This window comes from Podarcis erhardii (genome assembly GCF_964252035.2).
Source record: "Podarcis erhardii genome assembly, chromosome: 9".
Classification (NCBI taxonomy): Eukaryota; Metazoa; Chordata; class Lepidosauria; order Squamata; family Lacertidae; genus Podarcis; species Podarcis erhardii.
This window is the reverse complement of record NC_138512.1, coordinates 73710889-73731437: the sequence shown is the minus strand read 5'-3', so window position 1 is coordinate 73731437 and position 20549 is coordinate 73710889. Positions and strand designations below refer to the sequence as shown.

The window sequence follows — 20549 nt, the reverse complement described above, 5'->3', positions numbered from 1 at the left end:
CCACTGTATTCTTCTTTCATTGGAACTTCTTCTTTCCACTTTTGGACAAATAGCATTCTTGCCACTGTAGTTGAATGCATGAATAAATTTCTATAGGTAGTTTTACCCCTATGATTCCCAAAAGGAAAGCTTCTGGGTTTTCTACAAATGTTATTTTAAACATCTTTTTCAATTCATTGTATATCATTTCCGAGTAAGCTTTAACCTTACTATAAGACCACCACATATGATAAAAAATACATTCTTTCTCTTTTCATTTCCAACAATTGGCAATACATTTTTGCCAATTTACTCTGTGTTAGATACCATCTAGATAACATTTTCATATAGTTTTCTCTTAAACCTTACTTAGCATGCTGTAAATTTTATATCCATATTCCACAATCGTTCTCATGCTTCCATATCTGTCTTTTAACCAATCTATTGCCCAATGTATCATTGAAGATTTTACTTGCTCATCCTTTGTCTCCCATTCCAATAATATCCTATACATTTTAGACAGCACTTTAACATTACATTCCAACAGATCTCTCTCCAATTGTGATATTTGTTCCCCAAACCCTCATATCCTATCTTTCTTAAATACTTCATTCAAATGATGATATTGTATCCATGTTGTTAGCTTTCCTGATAAATCCTTAAATTCTTTTAATTTATACTCTCCTCCCTCATGTTTTAATAAATTTCTATAAGTTGTCCAACTTTTGATCATTTTTTTTTTCTTTACCACTATAGCTTCCAGTGGTGAGAGCCAAAGTGGTGTTTTGTCTCCAATAATTTTTTGTATTTATTCCATACTTTATGCAGGTTTTCCCCCCTAATTATGGGATTTGTTAATCCTTTATGTACTTTCACTTTTTCATGCCACAAATAGGCGTGCCAACCAAAAATATTATCATGACCTTCTAAATCTAAAATATGTGGATTATTCAATGTCATCCATCCTTCAGCCAACAAAGACAAGATACTTCATAATATAATTTCATATCCGGCAGGGAGAAACCTCTCTCTTTTGCATCTATCAATATTTGATATTTTATTATCAGTTTATTCCTTGCCACCAGATATATTTAGCAATATCTTTTTGCCATACATTGAAACAATCTGTCTTGCTGATAACCGAAATTGATTGAAACAAAAATACCATTCTTGGTAATACAGTCATACCTCGGGATAAATACGCTTCAGGTTGAGCGCTTTCGGGTTGCGCTCCGCAGTGACCCAGAAGTAACAAAGCGCGTTACTTCCGGGTTTCGCTGCTTGCACAATCGCAGATGGTCAAAATGTCACACGCATGCGCGGAAGCTGCAAAACGCAACCTGCACACGTGCAGACGTGCTGTCACGTCTTACGTTCTGTTCGGGATGTGAACGGGGCTACGGAACGGATCCTGTTCGCATCCCGAGGTACCAGTGTACATTCATTTTTATAGCTGACATTCTACCTAACAGTGAAAGTTTTATTCTGTTCCAAATTTGCAAATTTCTTTTAATGTTTTAAAATAATTATCTTTATACAGATTTGTATTATTTACTGTTAGCCATACACCTAGATCAGTGGTAGCGAACCTATGGCATGCATGCCAGAGGCAGCACTCAGAGCCGTCTCTGTGGGCACGCGTGCTGTCGCCCCAGCACTGAGTGAAATGGTGATCCCAGCCCCTGCGCTATCTTGAAATGGAGCTGTAGGAGGCTGCTGGAGGAGCGCTTGTGCCTGTGCACACTGCAAGTGTGTGTGTGTGTGGAGGGGGGCACTGTCTGGAAGACAAGTGGCCGTGGCCAAGCAGAAGCCTAACCTTCCCGCCCTCTTGGCAGCCTGACAAGGACGGGTAGTTGAGATTTTGCACCATGCGTAACGTGAGGGGGTGTGAGAGGGTGGCTCGGTATGTGTGCATGTGAGAGGGAGGAAGGGAGTGTGCGAGTCCATGTCTTCGAAGTGGAGAGTTTGTAAGTCCCTTTCTTAAAATGATTGTGTTGTTGCCGCTGCTGCGTGCCTGCCTGTCAGCCACTCTCTGTGTGTGTGCGTGGTGGAGTGTATGTGAGATCCAGGCCAGGCGGGCATTGGCACCCAAAAAAAGCTCAATAACTCAGGGCAATCCTCCCCACATTATCTTAATTAGTAGTCCCCACAAACAGGGAGTGTGTTATGCCCGGAAAAATATGGTAAATTGTGGTGTTGGCACTTTGCGATAAGTAAGTGGGTTTTGCATTGCAGTTTGGCACCCTGTCTCTAACGGTTCAGCACCACTGACCTAGATACTTGACCTTCCTTTGAATCTTTGTCCTGACACATCTTGTAATTTATTTTTGCTTTCATCATTCTTTTTTTTTTTTAACCAAGAGTTTGGTTTTGTTTTTATTAATCTTAAGACCTGGTACACTCCCCTCCCCCTTTTTATCTCTTGTAATACTTTCAGAATTGACTCTACAGTGGTACCTTGGTTTGCGAACAGGCTGGTTTGCATACGTTTTGGATTACGTACAAACACATCAAACCCGGAAGTACGTGTCCCGGTTTGTGAACTTTTTTTGGATGATAACCCATTTTTTCTTGGAATTACGAACAAATTATTTTTTGTTTTTTTGTTTTTTATAAATATTTATTAAAGTTTTTAAATATAAATGCACAAATAATAAACAATCTTACTTCTATCACAGACATAGTTTCATCACTTCTTTGGACTCCCTCACGTCTCCCGCTCCCATTTACATCGTTAAAGGTTTTTTCCAGACAAATTATCAACTTGTTTACAATCTCATGTCCACTCATTCAAATATTATCTAACACTTCTTCCAAAAAATTTTATATTTTCTTTAGTCTCACTTATCATCAAATTTCAAATCTAATTTAGTGGTGGCCAGTTTTTTATAATCTAGCATCCTTCTTAACATTCAACCAAATTACAATGTTTTTGTAGATACTTCTTGAATTTCTCCCAGTCTTCCTCCATCTTCTCTTCTCCCAGGTCACGGATTCTGCCAGTCATCTCGGCCAGTTGCATATAGTCCATCAGTTGCATCTGCCACTCTTCCAGTGTGGGTAGATCTTGAGTTTTCCAGTTTTTTGCGATAAGAATCCTTGCTGCCGTTGTTGCATACATAAAGAATGTTCGGTCCTTCTTTAACACCTTCTGGCCGACAATACCCAGAAGAAAGGCCTCTGGTTTCTTAGTGAAGGTATACTTAAATACCTTTTTCAGCTCATTATATATCATTTCCCAGAAGACCTTCACCTTAGGGCATGTCCACCAGAGGTGAAAGAATGTTCCTTCATTTTCTTTACATTTCCAACATTTATTATCAGACGAATGGTATATTTTGGCAAGTTTAACTGGGGTCATGTACCATCTATATATCATTTTCATTACATTTTCCTTCAGAGCATTACATGCGGTGAAGTTCAGCCCAGTGGTCCACAACCTTTCCCAGTCCTCAAACATAATATTATGCCCAATGTCCTGTGCCCATTTTATCATAGCCGATTTAACCATTTCGTCTTGTGTATTCCATTTTAACAGCAAGTTATACATTCTAGATAATACCTTAGTCTTTGGTTCTAACAATTCTGTTTCCAACTTCGATTTCTCCACCTGGAACCCTAACTTTTTATCATTTTTAAAAACTTCTTTAATCTGAGCATAATGTAACCAGTCTCGCACCTTATCCTTCATTTTCTCTAAACTCTGCAATTTCCAATTGTCTCCATCTTTTTCTAATATTTCCCAATATTTTGGCCATTTGGCCTCCATATTGGGTCTTTTTAGGGCCTTAGCCTCCAGAGGTGAGAGCCACCTTGGAGTTTTATTTTCCAGTAAGTCTTTGTATTTTGTCCAGACATTAAACACTGCTTTCCTGACAATATGGTTCTTAAAGGCCTTATTGATCTTAACTTTATCATACCATAAGTATGCATGCCAACCAAAAGCATTGTTAAAACCTTCCAAGTCCAACACGTCAGTGTCTTCGAGAAGTAGCCAGTCTTTTAGCCAGCAAAAAGCTGCGGCTTCATAGTACAACTTTAAGTCTGGCAGGGCAAAGCCCCCTCTTTCTTTCGCATCTGTTAATATCTTAAACTTAATTCTGGGCTTTTTGCCCTGCCAGACAAATCTGGATATATCTTTCTGCCACTTCCGGAAGCACTCCGTTTTGTCCACAATCTGTAATGTTTGAAACAAAAACAACATTTTTGGCAATACATTCATCTTGATAGCAGCAATTCGGCCTAACAAAGAAAGCTTCAATTTTGTCCAACTATCCAAGTCTCTCTTAATTTCAGACCAACATTTTTCATAATTATCCTTAAATAGACTCAGGTTTTTTGCTGTTATGTTTACCCCTAGGTATTTTACTTTTTTAACCATAGTTAGTTCTGTTTCTCTCTGAAACCTTTCCGACTCTATATCTGTCAAATTTTTTCCCAACACTTTAGTTTTCTGTTTATTTAATTTAAATCCTGCCACCCGACCAAAATCCTGTATCAGTTGTAATACTCTTTTCGTACTAAATTCTGGCTCCTGCAGAGTCAAAACTAGGTCATCTGCAAAAGCTTTCAGTTTGTATTGTTTCGCTCCGACCGAACAAATTATTTTTTGAGGCCCCATTGGCGAATGCGTGCCTTGGGTTACAACCTGTTTTGGTTTATGAACGGACCTCCGAAACAGATTATGGTTGTAAACCAAGGTACCACTGTATTGGTTCTTCTAGAGATATCACCATGTTGTCTGTGAATGCTTTTAGTTTATATTGTCTCTGTCTCACTCTCATACCTTTAATTTCTTGATTACATCTTATTATTTGTGCCAATACTTCTAAAACTAATATGAACAACAATGGACAATCTTGTCTTGTTCCTTAGATATTATTTACTATCAATTTGACCGACTTTTCAGTATATATTGCCCTGACTACTTTTATAAGTGTCTCCACTTTTACAAAAGTGTGTAAAATCATGTGTTGACCATCCCACTACAGACACATTTTCTATTACTTTGTCGTTGGCAGCTAGGAAGCTCAGAACAATTAATCATAATCTGAATTACGTTGTCAAGCTTTGATTTATGACTTCAATGATTTTGATTAATTACAAATGTAAATGAACTGGAACACTTTACATTAGTCATTCACTAACTGATTGTCAGTAGCTATGGGAAGTTTAAGGCTGCCATTTTTATAACTTTTGAGTTACCAAAAGTAAGACCTTCATTTATTTATTTATTTATGTTTGTATCCAAACTTATTTTTCCTGTTAAAAATGTAAGTATTGAAACAAGGCTTTTTTGTTTTTGTAAAGTGTTAGAAATGATTCTCACATGGGTCAAACTTGAATTCTGGAGTTTCATTTATAGGTCATTTTATCAGAATCAATTCAAATTGTCAAACAGGGAAATACTTTTTATTGAAGTGTGTGTGCGAGAGGGAAAGAAGGAGAAAGGGAGAGAGAGAACGAACGTGGTCAGCTCTAGTCAGAACTTCAGCTTAGCATGTCATGGAACAGAACTGCAAATAAAAAAACCATTTCCCCTCTACCCCTTTCATACTATATGATTTTGAACAACTGAATAGGGCTCATTGGGTGCAAAAAAATAAAAAATAAATCCATGTGCATTTTTATTCTTCTAATTGACTGGGAGTTCTGGACGTGCACTAATTTCCCTTTTACGTTGCTTTCCAAATTCTGTGTAGGCAGTGCCAAGGTGGGGAGGGACTCGTCCTTTGTTATCAGGGGAAGCCATTATGCAGTTTTATTAGTCTATCTCTTCGTAGCACAATAGTTAAATATTTATATTAATGTAGAGGATTTTGCCAGCCTGTTCTGTTTCATGGCTTTCTTGGTCTTCCTACTTGGTTTTATTTCCTTCTTTTTTTGAAGTGCCTTTAGCTTAATGTTTGTGCTCTGGCTGCAGAGAAGAAGGCAACTTTCTGCTTCCTCTTATGCCAGTTCTTTTGCAGCCTGTTTTATTGAGCAGCTGGCAGTGTGGGTAAAGTGCCGCAAGACAGGAGCACAAAATGACACTATTTTTTTTGCAGCTGCCATCTTGAACCATAAAGAGACTACTATGAGTTTGAAAACAACCCAAGGGTGACCTAAAGCCCCTTATCATTGGGATAAAGGATTCTTCAAAGGGGGGAAGGGATGTGCCACCTGTGGTCTTGCTGCCTGCACTGGAAATCAAATTGCAGGTGGCTGCAGAAAGCATTAGTGTGGAGATAAAATGTCCTTAACGTAGTAATACCAGAAAATCAAGGAAATTGTATCCACCAAAATAAATATAGCTTTGAATTGGTGTAAAATGGATCACTTTGTGGCTTTACACTCCAAAAATGGAAGAACAAGTGTGATTAGGAGCTCACCGCTCAGGGTATAATCTATTTGTAAGAACCATTCAATTCAGTAATCTGCTTTTGTGAGCATTTTTTTCCCCTGGCTCAAAATCGTTCAGGTTAATCCAATCTCTGCTTTGCTAGATGGTTTGAATGGAAATTTTCAATTCACCTCTTTCTCCTCCAGAATCTGAGTAATTGCTCCCTGCAGTTGCCTTACCTTTGTTTGCATGGGAGGTGCAAAGGTCATGGGGTTGGTACATTAGAGGAAATAAGGGTAGAAAGATCACGTGGGACAGTGACTGCTTCATGTTACTTTATAGGTAAGGAAAACAGTCTAAGGATATGAAGAGGGGTGGCATGAAATACTGGAGATGTGAATTGTTTTTACAGTGGGGTTTTGAGATGCAAGAACAGAGAAGGATAGAATTAGGAGGGAGAAAGGTTGTTTTCTGCTGCTCCAGAGAAGCGGACACGGAGCAATGGTTCCAAACTACAAGAAAAAAGATTCCACCTAAACATTAGGAAGAACTTTCTGACAGTAAGAGCTGTTCGACAGTGGAATTTGCTGCCAAGGAGTGTGGTGGGGTCTCCTTCTTTGGAGGTCTTTAAGCAGAGGCTTGACAACCATATGTCAGGAGTGCTCTGATGGTGTTTCCTGCTTGGCAGGGGGTTGGACTCGATGGCCCTTGTGGTCTCTTCCAACTCTATGATTCTATGATTCTATGATTCTATAGAGTTGGAAGGGACCCTAAGGGTCATCTTGTTCAACCCTCTGCAATGCAGGGAAGTCAACTAAAGAATCCATGACAGATGACCATCCAACTTCTGCTTGAAAACCTCCAATGAAGGTTGCAGTAATCAGGAGATTACCATAGCACGAAACTTTCTTTCTTTCTTTCTTTCTTTCTTTCTTTCTTTCTTTCTTTCTTTCTTTCTTTCTTTCTTTCTTTTTCTTGACACCGAACTGGGAGATCTGAGAGGAAAGGGTGGACATTTGCAATTTTGTGTAGACAAAAGTGATTTGGTGACAGATTGAATAAAGGGCAGAACATAAAAAGGACCTGAAGAACGAAGGCAAAGTTTCATATCTGATCAGTAGTGTGGGTGGGGATGTGAATGTAATGTGATCTGTTACTGTCACATAACTTAATAGTGGCATCATTTGCATGCAATATTGTCAGGAATCCTATGTCATAAACCTATTTTTGGTGCACAACTGCAGCCAGGCATCTCTACTGCTTTGCTCCCTGCTTCAATGAAGTGGCAACAAGTCAGGATTTAGTATTTAACCATGGCTTCCTCTTATGTGCAAACCCCAAAACGATGCCAAATGTGTTCCAAACAAACCACAATATGAAGGCAACTTTAAACTATGTCATTATATTGTGGCTTATTTTGAAGCAATTAACCATGGTTTCCTGATTGGCATGTAACGGGAAACAGTGCTTAAGGAATGAACCCTGCCTTGTTTTGGTGTTTCAGCAAAGAGGAACAAAGCAGCCGCACAGGGTCGGTATATATGTTTGACCTGCATATGCATATCCTGACTTACCAAATGCAGATGCAGCCAATGTTTGCTACATTTCAAAAAGGACGATTTACGGGAAAATACACTTCTAATCACTTGTTTTCCTTTGAAGGTTACATTTTTATGCTTTAAGCATTTGCAATGCTTTCCTTCACCAGATATATGTTGAACTTTAATTCTGAAATTTGAAACAATTATATACATCCTTTCAGGACCAGCTGTTTTGGCATGAGTTCCTCAATTAATTGCTGATGGTTTTTTTTTATTTTCAGAACAAGATCATTTTAGACCCCATGACGTTCAGTGAAGCCCGATTTCGACCATCTCTTGAAGAGAGGTTGGAGAGCATTATCAGCGGTGCAGCGCTCATGGCAGACTCCTCCTGTACTCGTGATGACCGCCGGGAGAGAATTGTAGCTGAGTGCAATGCTGTACGACAAGCCCTCCAGGACTTGCTTAGTGAATACATGAATAATGTAAGTGACATTCTGCTTTTTGATTTCTTGTTCCTCTCTGATTGTTAAATGGTTCCATAGACATGGTTAAAGGTGTATATGCTGTGCTAGATCCTAAGAGTCCTGACCACTCGCAACCAAGGCAGTCAGTTTAAGTAACGGAAAGAATTCCGCATTTTGAAGTCTTGCGAGACCATCCTTCGAGGAATGATGTAAAGGCACACAAGGTTCATCTGTGGTGGTTCTACCCTAAATAATGCTTGCATTACTGCAGTATTAGAGGTTACCTTCAACACACTTCCGCTGCGCTACTCTGCATGTGTGGTGGCACTTCGGTAAAACCACTTCTTATTGTGTGTAGTAGAGTTTTCCCCAGAGGCAGAGGACAAAAACAGGAGTCATACTCAAATTCACAGTCAAGAGCTTCTTTATTGCTTGAATGGTTGCACAAGCATTTCTGTTACTATTATATATAAACTATTTACATTCCTTCTTTATCTCTCCAGCACGGTATAATCTCAGTCCAGTCATTAACAATTCTGACAGCAAAACTCACAGTATCAGCAGCACACATTGTCTTACCTCCAACCTTGTTGTCAGTGTTTGTGCTGATAGTGTGTGTGTGTGTGTGTGTGTGTGTGCGCGCGTGTGTGTGTGCTTTCCTCGTGCAGAAATTGCAGCCTGCAACTTCCTCCCTTTATTTGCACCTCCAGTTGACGCCAATCAAGCCTAGGGTCCCACTCCTACACACTAAAGAAAATTCTGGAACCCTCTTTAAAGCTTTCAGGAACTTTTATCTGTTTCTTAAATAATGTTTTCCTAACATGCAAATCATAGGGACGCGGGTGGCGCTGTGGGTTAAACCACAGAGCCTAGGACTTGCCGATCAGAAGGTCGGTGGTTCGAATCCCCGCGACGGGGTGAGCTCCCGTAGCTCGGTCCCAGCTCCTGCCCACCTAGCAGTTCGAAAGCACGTCAAAGTGCAAGTAGATAAATAGGTACTGCTCCAGTGGGAAGGTAAACAGCATTTCCGTGTGCTGCTCTGGTTCGCCAGAAGCGGCTTAGTCATGCTGGCCACATGTATGCCGGCTCCCTCGGCCAATAAAGTGGGATGAGAGCCGCAACCCCAGAGTTGGTCACGACTGGACCTAATGGTCAGGGGCCCCTTTACCTTTACCTTTTAACATGCAAATCATGTATAAAGCTCTGAGAACTTCAGAATAAGAGTTGGTTAAGAGCTTAAGAAGGATTTTCTTTTTCTTTTTCTTTTAAATAGCCTATGTTTTGGCCTGTTATTAAATATCTTCTGTGGCTGAAAAGAAGACAATGCATTAGGTAATTATTCAGCAAACAAATTGAACTGCTTATATACAAATTGCATATGGACTTATGCATACTTACTCAAAATGGGGGGGGGGGAGCCTGCACCGATCTCTGTTAATTGTTTTACTTATCCACATTAACAGATGACTGAAATTACCATCTCAAAGCACCTGCTTATGTATGATGTATTATCTTTTAAACAGCCCCCAAGGAACACCTCTAGTCACAGCAGGCCAAAACATGTTCAGCTGTTTCTAAAGAATAAAACCCACATTTCATAAGCATCTTAAGTTATCTCCTTTGTTTTGGATGCTCACCGTCTTTTTGCATTTTTAAAAATAAGTTTAAGAACAAATTTACCATAGCAATACATTTGTTTTCTAACATTTTATCATCTCGTGAAAGGGGACTGGGTATATTCTCCTGACAACACACAATTCTGACAAAATATCTGCAAATGCTTTTGAACTTGCACTTTTTATATTTCTAAAAAGCTCAAATTCTGCCACAAAATGGGTAAATTCTGCTAGATATGTACTCAGCAGGAAAATGTGCAAGTCAGGTGGAGCCTTAAACAGTTACCTTATGTTTCTTACACACACACACACACACACACACACACACACACACACACACACACCAGTTCCATTTATTAGTTAGAAGCATAATTTCCTCCATTATTAACTGTTATGACAAATGTGGGAATGTGTGTGGGAGGAAGTGAAACTGTAAAGGAAGGATAGCTGTTTGCTAACAGTCTAATTGGAGCTATTAAATGAGTGTGACTTGCGTGAGTTCCCTGGAGGTGCAGAGTAATCTCTATCATTATGGCAAGTGCACTCAGTGAAATATTTGAAATCTATTAAATGCAGGGATTTGAATTTCCAGGCATATGAACCACAATCTTTCCTAGCAAAATATACAATACTTTATATTATTCAGGGAATGTTACACTTTGCAATATTGGGGGTAGTCTTTCCGTTAAATGGCACATCACAGCAAGATATTTCTGGATTTGAACCATTAATGGCTGTTTGGCAAATGATTTGCTCTACTATTTCTGTTTCTGAAATGTACAACATAAAAAACCACCACCAGTCACTTAGCATTTGGTATGTTGCAGAATAACTTCTTTGTTGTCAAGAGTTGTATATTTCTGAATAACAGAGCATTTTATACTTTAAGTAAATCATGGATAATACTATAGAATATCTTTTCAGAAGGCTGCATGGGCATCTATCAATGTTCCAAAGCCATTTTTTCTTGACAATTTCATGTACCGGTATTGTGCCATTGCATGTCCTAAACTGGGGTGTCGGTGTGGGTGAGAACCTATGCTTTTCAGTTGTGGACTGTGCTTATCAAAATGAATTGTTTAGTCCAGCAGTAATAAAGCGCACCACAAATTGAGCATTATCTATTCTTCACCCTACCTCCTTTGAGATGTAAAGGTTCAAGAAATATTGAGTTATTTATTGTATCCCTCTTAAGAAAATCCATAAATGTGCAGCATAAAAACAAAATCCCCATTGCTTTATTTTATGTGTAGCAAAGGCAACTTTGTTTTAATGCATCAGATCACTTTTACCATTCAGTCAAATGGCACTGACTTCAAAGAATCTCTCCTTCCCAGATAGAAATGGCTTGCTGTATGTTATCAGGTGACAGTTAAGATGTTTGAGTACAATTGACAATAAAAGGTGGATGCAGGTTTATCACGAGGTGAGAGCTATAAAGTGAGAGAGTTAAAGAACAGGTGATTATGATGATGTGAAATATACTGCTTTGGCATTGCTGAATATAAAGTCTTGTCTTATGGAATTACTGCTTTTTTGGTGGAAGCTCTAAAAGGTCTTTCCCTTAGATGGTTCATGGCTGATGGATGGTTGTATTCCCTTACTAGCAGTGCCTGGTGTTTTTTTTTTTTTTAATGTGAAAACTTCTTTGTGATAGCAGAAGCTTTGCTTTTATTTTCTGAAGCTGCGCTTGGAGAAATTCTTAAAGCTGATTCCCCCCCCCCCCCGTATATATCTACTTGTGCATGTTCTATAGCCATATTTAAACTGTGCCTTAAAGATGTAAAGTGATTTGGAGAGGGGCTGTGGGTTTTGCCCCACAGTTGTGATATTATCCACACTGAGTTGAACTAGCAACGATGAGCCACAAAGCAACTGACCCTTTGGTCTGTCATGAGAAGTTGTAGTTCGCACAGCTGGACCTTTTATTTGTGAAGACCAGTAAACCATGTCCAATAGTTAGAAATGCTCTGTAATATGTTGTTTCATGAGGCACAGAGGCTGGTGTGCTTGACTGTCAATATAATCATGTCAGTCTTTTTAATCAATATTTTGGATTGCTTTTTAAAAACCACTTAGAGGTCTTTTGTTCAGGTACGCGGCATATACATTTTATTAAATAAACAAATAAATGTTATGGTCAAGAACCTTTTGGTTCAGTTTTGCTACAAAGAATGTAGAACAGGCAACCATAGTGGTTGAATTAATATTTCTGCTCACCAGTGAAAACAGAATATTCTGTGGGATGAACAAAAAATGTGACCCAGTCAGCACTTGTGCTTGTGCTATATTTGTAGACTGAACATTTATAAAAACAGTGGGGCCAATCCTCCACCACTTTGCCATCACAGATACATTGTGATTCTTTGAATCACATAGGTTTCTAAAATGTGCTCAACACTGAAGGAGAATGAAAATATATATCAGGCATAGGCAAACTCAGCCCTCCAGATGTTTTGGGACTACAACTCCCATCATCCCTAGCTAACAGGACCAGTGGTCAGGGATGATGTGAGTTGTAGTTCCAAAACATCTGGAGGGCCAAGTTTGCCTATGCCTGATATATATCTTTCAGATTATATTCCAAGAATTGAAAGATAGTATTTGTACCCGTCTTTTTAAACCAAGGAGCCATTTTTAGGATTGCTAGCAGTGTAAAATCCTGCTATGCAGAAACACCTGTTATCTTCAACTCAGTGTCTAAATTAGCAACTGCTATCCTGTCATTCCCAGTACCTCCTGCTGGAAACTTTCTGAGATGATTCATGAGCGCTCTTCTCAGTTATACTGTCAGCTGACCAAACCTGCTAATCTGCCCAGTGAATTGCCAGAGAGAAAGAAGTTCTTAACAGAACTCCCAGAAGCAGTGGAATGGGGAGTCAGACCCTTAAGCGATGTTGAAATGGGGCTAAACAGATTTGGGATTATTTAAAGTCAGTTGGTTCAATCCAATCACATAGCACATCAATGGTTATTTATTTTCTTGGTTTAAACGAGTGGTTGGTTCAAGCATTAGCCTCAAGGAATCCTTGGGATAGGGTGACATCATTCTCAATGTGTTTTAAAAAGTGAACAAGATAGCTGGCAGCTGTTGTAAGCAGTTAGCATAATTACAAGCTGTACTTAGTGCAGTGAAAGGCTGTGGAGAATGATAACCAAACCAGAAAGACTGAAATTGAAAACCCAAAGAGATCCCTATACAGTGGAAAAGAAACAGCAGAAATGTCCCATATGGATTTTCTATGATAGGAAGCATCAGGGCAGGAGAGAAAGTTGGATTCAGACAAGGAAGAGTCCACTTCAACAAGATGCTCTATCCATCTGATTCTGTTTGAAAGATCTTATATTTCTAAGATAAAGAAATCATAAAGCATTGAGTGGTTTTGCTCCATGAAGTACAATAAATAGTTTTCATGGACCCCAAAATAAGAGTATGTCAAATAGGCTTGACGGTAAATGAAAGATGAAATATTTTATTGAACACTTAGAGGCAGCTGTTCTAGAAAGCAGAACGAAACTATAATGAAAAAGGTCGCAGGGAAATGAAAATCTATGAACTCACAAGATACTACCCAAGCCCATATTTAACATCTCTGGCTGAGCCTCATGCTTGAAAGGAAAGGAGAATAATTTTTGTACTCCTTCAAATGGTGACTTGGAACTGTACAAGGTTAATCTGGGAGATAGTGAGCAGTAAATTACATTCATGAGACAGCAAAATATCCATAGCCGTCTCCAACTCACTCATCAGTGATTGGTGCTAGCTGAGTCATCAGGATTGCCTAATTTAGTTATGGTAGCCTAGAAAGGGCTATATATCAATTGATCACAGTTTTGTATTTCTGACTTTTCAGGGAATACTGAGAAAATGCAAGCTATTAAATGTACATGCTAGCAATCTGAACATTATTAACTCAGCTAGTTTTGATAAGTCCAAGGAAGTTTTGTCCCTGAGTTTGGATCAGAGATGTGAATTGCAAGCACCATTTTCTTAACACAGTAGACTTTATTGCTTGGAAGAAAAGGATTTGGTGATAAAATCTCATCTTCATCTCAAATGTCAAAGCAACTGAATCCTTAGAAGAAGTGTGTCAAACTAAATTTTGTTTGAAGAGGTAATTGAAATTCTGAAATGGATTGTTTCAAAGCCATTGATCACACTTTCTAGTTTGTCCTCCCTGTTCATTGAGGGCATTCATATCCTGGCTGCAGAAAGAATTAACCTTGCCTCCTGATTGCTTGTGATCAAACTCATTTATATTTATTTAGCAAAAAATGTCTACTGCTTAATTGTAAATAAAACCTGTAAGTGATTAGCAAAGATTATAAAAAATATAAAATACACAATAAACTACATCAATAAAAATCAGAGTTAAAAACAAGTTTTGTAAAAAAAATCAAAATATTAGAAACTTCAAATACATATTAAAAGACAACTTTGCATGTCAGTTTAGGCTTGCCTGAACAGAAATTTGTTAGCACTAAAAGAATGCATAAAAAACCCCCTGCTTAATGTGAATGAGTAGGATGTTCTGGAGTATAGGAGTCACCATATTAAAAAATTGATTCCTTGTGGGTGCAGAACAAATGTTATAAAAAGTGAAAGTTGTAAAAGTGCCAGTTTCACAGATTGAAGTGGTCAAGTGGGCATATATAGGGCAAACCATCTTAAACTAGTCCCAAGCCTTTAAGGGCAATATATATACTATGTATACTAATGGTAACACCTTGAGCTTGGCCCAGTAACAAATCGGGCCAATACACATCAGAGTTGTTACATGCAGACAGGGTCTCAGTCCTATCAGCAATCACAGTGCAATATTCAGCACTAACTGCAGTTTCTGGACCAGGCACAAGGAGAGCCATACATAGAGTGCATGGCCGTCATTCAGTCTTGAAGTTATGACTGCACTACTGTGGTCAAGCTGCCCCTGTCCAGGAATGGAAACAGCTGCCGTTGTTCAGCCCCGACACTGAGGTCCAGCTCCGAGGGCCTTCTGGTGGTTCCCTCCCTGCAAGAAGTGAGGTTACAGGGAACCAGGCAGAGGGCCTTCTCAGTAGTGGCACCCACACTGTGGAATGGCCTATGTGAAAGAAATAAACAACTATCTGACTTTTAGAAGACATCTGAAGGCAGCCCTGTTCCGGGAAGTTTTTAATGTTTGATGTTTTATAGTGTTTTTAATATTCTGTTGGGAGCCTCCTAGAGTGGCTGGGGAAACCCAGCTAGATGGGCAGCGTATGTATGTATGTATGTATAAATAAATAAATAAATAAATAAATAAGTCATACCAGCTGGAGCTTCTAGAAGGCACTTCTAGCCACTGAAGCTACCTAGGCAGTCAGTGATAAAACTGGATCCAGAAGCAGCTCCAAACTAGATACCTGCTCCTTCAGGGGAGAAGTAAAACCACATGCAGGGCAGGTAACTGGCCAGCTTCTTGGACGCAGGAACTGCAGTACCTCCATCTTGCCAGAATTCAAATTCAGCATATCCTCCCTTATCCATCCCAGCACTGTGCCCAGGCCCCACACAGCCTCTCGTGATTTAGATGTTACAGAGAAATGTCATCTTTTGTAAACTGCTTTGAGGTTTCTCAATCAAGCAGTGTATAATTTTTATGAGATAAATAAAACAAATCCGTTTACTAAAAGCACCTTACCTCAAACCTCCTAATGACTACAGTGGTGCCCCGCAAGACGAATGCCTCGCAAGACGAAAAACCCGCTAGACGAAAGGGTTTTCCGTTTTTCGAGGCGCTTCGCAAGACGAATTTCCCTATGGGCTTGCTTCGCAAGACGAAAAAGTCTTGCGAGTCTTGCGAGTTTTTCCCCTCCCCCCCTTTTTCTAAGCCGCTAATAGCCGCTTAGCCGCTAAGCCACTAATAGCCGCTAAGCCGCTAATAGCTCTAATCCGCTAAGCCGCTAATAGGGATGCTTCACAAGATGAAAAAACCGCTAGACGAAGAGACTCGCGGAACGGATTATTTTCGTCTTGCGAGGCACCACTGTATTTGTCTGTTACTGAGGATGAGAAACTGCTATTGTTAGGGTTGCCATTGGTCCGGAATTTCCCGGACATACTGAGGATTCGGTCCTTGGGAACTGTGTCTGGGCAGAAATCCCTGAGATTTCAGGGTAAATCCGGATGTATGGCAACCCATATCGGAAGTGGTGATTTTGGCAATTTCTCGGGGGGAAATAGCTGTAAAACCTCATTTCTTTCCAATTTTTCAAAGAAAAGCTTACCTTCTGAAATATGGCAACCCTAGCTATTGTGGATAGTACACACACACACACACACACACACACACACACACACACACTACAAAAGTAGTTTTTCAAACACAAACTACAAAAGTAGTTCAAGACTTGTTTTGCTTCACTTTTCCTTGGTAATCAGATCTTGGCATTACAAGCCATTGCTCTGACTGCTCAAAAACTCGTACAGGCGGAAGCCTCCAAGCAATCTCCGGATTCCATTATTTAATGGGAATTGCTTGCACTCTGACTATCCTGCTCTTGGCATGTCTTCATTTTTCAGGTCCAGAATACTAGGTTGCAGTCGTCCAATAAGCACAAGTCAAAACAGAGTAGCAGTGTGGAACCCCTAGGATTGCCAATAAGGCATCTAAACAATTTGTTGCAATTTTTTGCTTCAATGGTCTCATTCCCTCTAGCATGCTGTTGAAATGCTCAACTAGATCTTCCATTCACAGAGGATAGACTGATGCTTTCTCTAAGTTAATATTCGAACAGGCAGCATATTTCTTTCAACAGAGAGACATTCTGTGCTTTGGTCGTGGTGCAGCAGCAGCAGCAGCAGCAGCAGCAGCAGCAACAACAACAACAACAACAACAACAACAACAACAACAACAACAACAGCCGTTCTTCCTAAAGGTGCCCATCTTGGGCTTCAGTTCTCAGCTTTTTGAGAACTGTGTATTTCCAGGACTGGAACTTTTCAAATCTCAGAATAATACACTTAAGCTAGACCAAGGTCCCAGCCTTCTTTAGCTGACCATAACTTCAGCAGCAGATAATTTACTGACCAATCACAATATTGTGTGGGGAAGGAGATTATTGAAGGATAAAAGTTTGATACAACATTGATCTTAGATTTAGGCAGTAACTGGACTAGATTAAAATAATAATAATGTAGGTAACAACATAAAATTCTTTGACTACCAGTTATCCTGAGTTACAATTTGTTCATGCATAATCTTACCCTGCTTCGTTGCCATTGTTTCTTCTGTATGTACATTTCAGCCCAGTACAAATACTGTGGGAAAGCCAATCAGCTTTTGTCCTTCCAAATCCCTCTCTACAGGCCAGTCAGTGAAACAGATTTATAAGCTGAAAACCATTGGCCATCACAAGACTGCGAGCGATTGATACATTTTTAAGTAGATGATCCTCAGCACAGGGGCGGAGGAAAGGGTGTGTGGTAGGTGTGGGCCACCCCGGGTGTCACCACTAAGGAGGGTGACTAAATGTTGGGCGGCACTCACTGTGGGGTCTGCAGTGCACCTGAGCTTGGGCATGTGCAGGGTCCACACTGCCCAAACAATCTGCCCGCTGCCTCCCCCCAGCTGTAGGGCAGCTGAATGGGAGGAGGCAAGCAGACTCCGGAGGCCCCACAGTGTGCCCACGCCCCTATGGGTGGCTCGCCTCACCCTTGCCCCACCCCTGGGCACACTGCCCCAGGCACCCGAGCGACTTCCTCTGCTGCTGCCTCAGCAGATTGTACCTTTTTGTGCGTGGTTACAAATGCTTTAAACCACAGTTTACAGGTATCTCCCCTCTAACCATACTGTGGGCATATTTTGGAATCTCATAGTAATACATGCTTTTCTCATTGCACCAACGGACAATGCCAAAAAGTAACCTGGAGGACCACAACCAGTTTTAACAAAATGGTAAAACGATTACAGCCACACAGTGTAAGGATGACATTGTTTTACAGCTCTTTCACTAGTTACTTTAAGGATGTTGGGAATTCGCCCATACTTAATCATACAAGGATTTCATATTTATTGGCTCAGCTATTACAAATTCACCCTGGATAACATTTTTTTTTGGGGGGGAAGGGGCTTGTATGTGGCTCAGGCTGTGATTTCTACAAGAAATTGTTACCTCTCCAGGGGCAGGCAGTCTACTTTTAATAATATAAGTCAGGTATAATTGGCATGTTTCCCCCCCCCCAGTGAATTCAAAGGAAAACCTTGCAAATGTAGTATCATAGAATCATAGAATCATAGAGTTGGAAGAGACCACAAGGGCCATCGAGTCCAACCCCCTGCCAAGCAGGAAACGCCATCAGAGTACTCCTGACATATGGTCGTCAAGCCTCTGCTTAAAGACCTCCAAAGAAGGAGACTCCACCACACTAGTAGAAACCACTTGCTTGAACTTCCTATAGTGGCTTATCCTAAGTCAAGTTTTCTTTTAAACAAAACCTAAGGGTAAATTTAACATTATAATAATTTATTAGAAATGATGTTCTTACTGTATTTTAAAAAATGAGTTTTTATGGTCTGTCTTTGTGAGCAGTCTTGAACTTGTATAAAGCTGAAATAGAAATATTACACTCTATAGAGTTGTTTTTGTTTTTGTGTCAGGCATAAAGTACCAATGCAAAGGAAATGCAGTTTTTCTGAGCTGCTGAGATAATCTCTGCATCCTGATGAAAAACAGATACTTAATATTGCAAAGTGTGTCTGTGTGTGCTCATGTAGAGACCCCTGAGAGTGCTTGTGCAAACTACATTATTGTCAGAGCTTGGGAAAGTGTGCTTTGAGTGTGCATCATATTGCAATAAAACAGCTGAAGCCAATACATAAAATGGCTATAGTACGCATCTTCTTATTGCAAATGCAGAACAGTAAGATAATTTGTGGCTTCCAGTTTCTGATACCTCCACTAGGTGCCACTGCAACCTGTACAGTATATAATATAATGCAGTTAGAATTCAATGCCCTCTATTCTCTGCAGGTAGCAAACACTGTGTAACATCCTGAACGTCTCATATGGCTTTCTGTTTTACTCTTGAGACCTTCTCTTTTCATTTTGGGGCCAGATTAACAACATTTGGATAGTGTACTCAATATTTAAATAATACTCTAGTTTGCCCCGTTTGGTTATGTGAGATGAATACAGTTGATTTTTTTGTACCACTCAGGATCTTACATTTCAGCTCTTGGGTACTTTAGATTATGGCTTGTCTGTCATACTGTGAAACTGACTTACCCTCCATGTTATGCATCCTGCTGGATGGGTCCTCTTATGAATTAGTAACTAGTTAAACAACAGGATGCATAATGGAAACATATATGCAGAGTTTTCATAATGTGGTGAGAAACAGACAATGGGATCCTCTATTTAAGGTCTGGTGCTAGTGTTATCCCTAAATTATCTGGATAGGTGACAGTGAGATACAAAGTTGGCTAAATAATTAATCAACATTAACAACATCAGAACTGACTATGACTAATTAGGGAGGAGACATTGGTGTCACTGTAGTTTGCTCCATGAAAATGTAAATGCCATGTTACAGATTATTGGGGGTTGGGGGTGGGAATGAAAATAAGACAAGGTCTTAGGGCATCTTCCATATAAGGGAACATCTACAGTGTTTGAGGCTTTTTAGTTCAGGAAAAAAGACACTGGACATGATAGAGGTAAAAAAAAAAAAAGGTTGGAAAAAAAAATCCAAGTGATATCTGCAGCAAAATGTAACAGTATATCCCCCTGCCCCTTGGAATACTGCTGTTCATTGTACCAGATGGTTATGCCCTCCAGGATACTCTGGGGTGAAATCAGGTAAATTCACTCCACATTCTTTAGCTCCTAAGAGACCCTGAACATACTGTGGTGCGAGATTCTTGAGGTTCTAGGAAATAAGGCACAGGGGAAACTGTTGTGTCTTTAGGATATATGGTTTCTTTGCACATACAGTGGTACCTTGGGTTACAGACGCTTCAGGTTACATATGCTTCAGGTTACAGACTCCGCTAACCCAGAAATAGTACCTCGGGTTAAGAACTTTGCTTCAGGATGAGAACAGAAATCGTGCTCCGACGGTGCAGCAGCAGCAGGAGACCCCATTAGCTAAAGTGGTGCTTCAGGTTAAGAACAGTTTCAGGTTAAGAACGGACCTCCGGAACGAATTAAGTACTTAACCCAAGGTACCACTGTATATATAACCTGAGCCTACAATGGAGGGGTTCACAGCATCAAATCCATAGCCACAGCCTTGGGTTCAAGCAGAGATCCTGCCTGGCTCTCTCTCTTTGCTTGCTGCATTGCTTCTGGCTCACATCCCTGCCCAAAACTCACAGCTCTCAACTCTGGCTTGCCATCTCCCACAGAGCGTCTTTCTTGGTTCTCCTTACGGTTCTCCAGGAGGCTAGCCTGGCTATTCCAAGAATTAGAAGCCTTGATTAGATTTTAACACTTGCTGGATCCAGGGATTAAAAGGGTCTCTGCATACAGTCTACTTCAACACCCTTCCCCACAAACTCATTACAACATGACTCCAGTCAGCATGGAGCAGAAGTCTTATGCTGCAGTTCAGGCCTCTTTTTGGGGTGTGGGGCAGAATTTAAACAGCACTAGGGAGCT

The 20549-nt window shown here is 40.1% G+C and overlaps 1 protein-coding gene across 3 annotated transcripts in view; it reads left to right on the top strand.

The window, feature by feature from the left end:
* CTNNA2 (catenin alpha 2) overlaps nt 1-20549 on the top strand; it is a 536832-nt gene that overhangs the window by 151771 nt on the left and 364512 nt on the right. For all 3 annotated transcript variants that reach the window (XM_081876762.1, XM_081876760.1, XM_081876761.1), the window contains exon 7: nt 8124-8327. In XM_081876762.1, coding sequence (XP_081732888.1) covers nt 8124-8327 — 204 coding nt within the window. The remainder of the gene's footprint in view (nt 1-8123; nt 8328-20549) is intronic.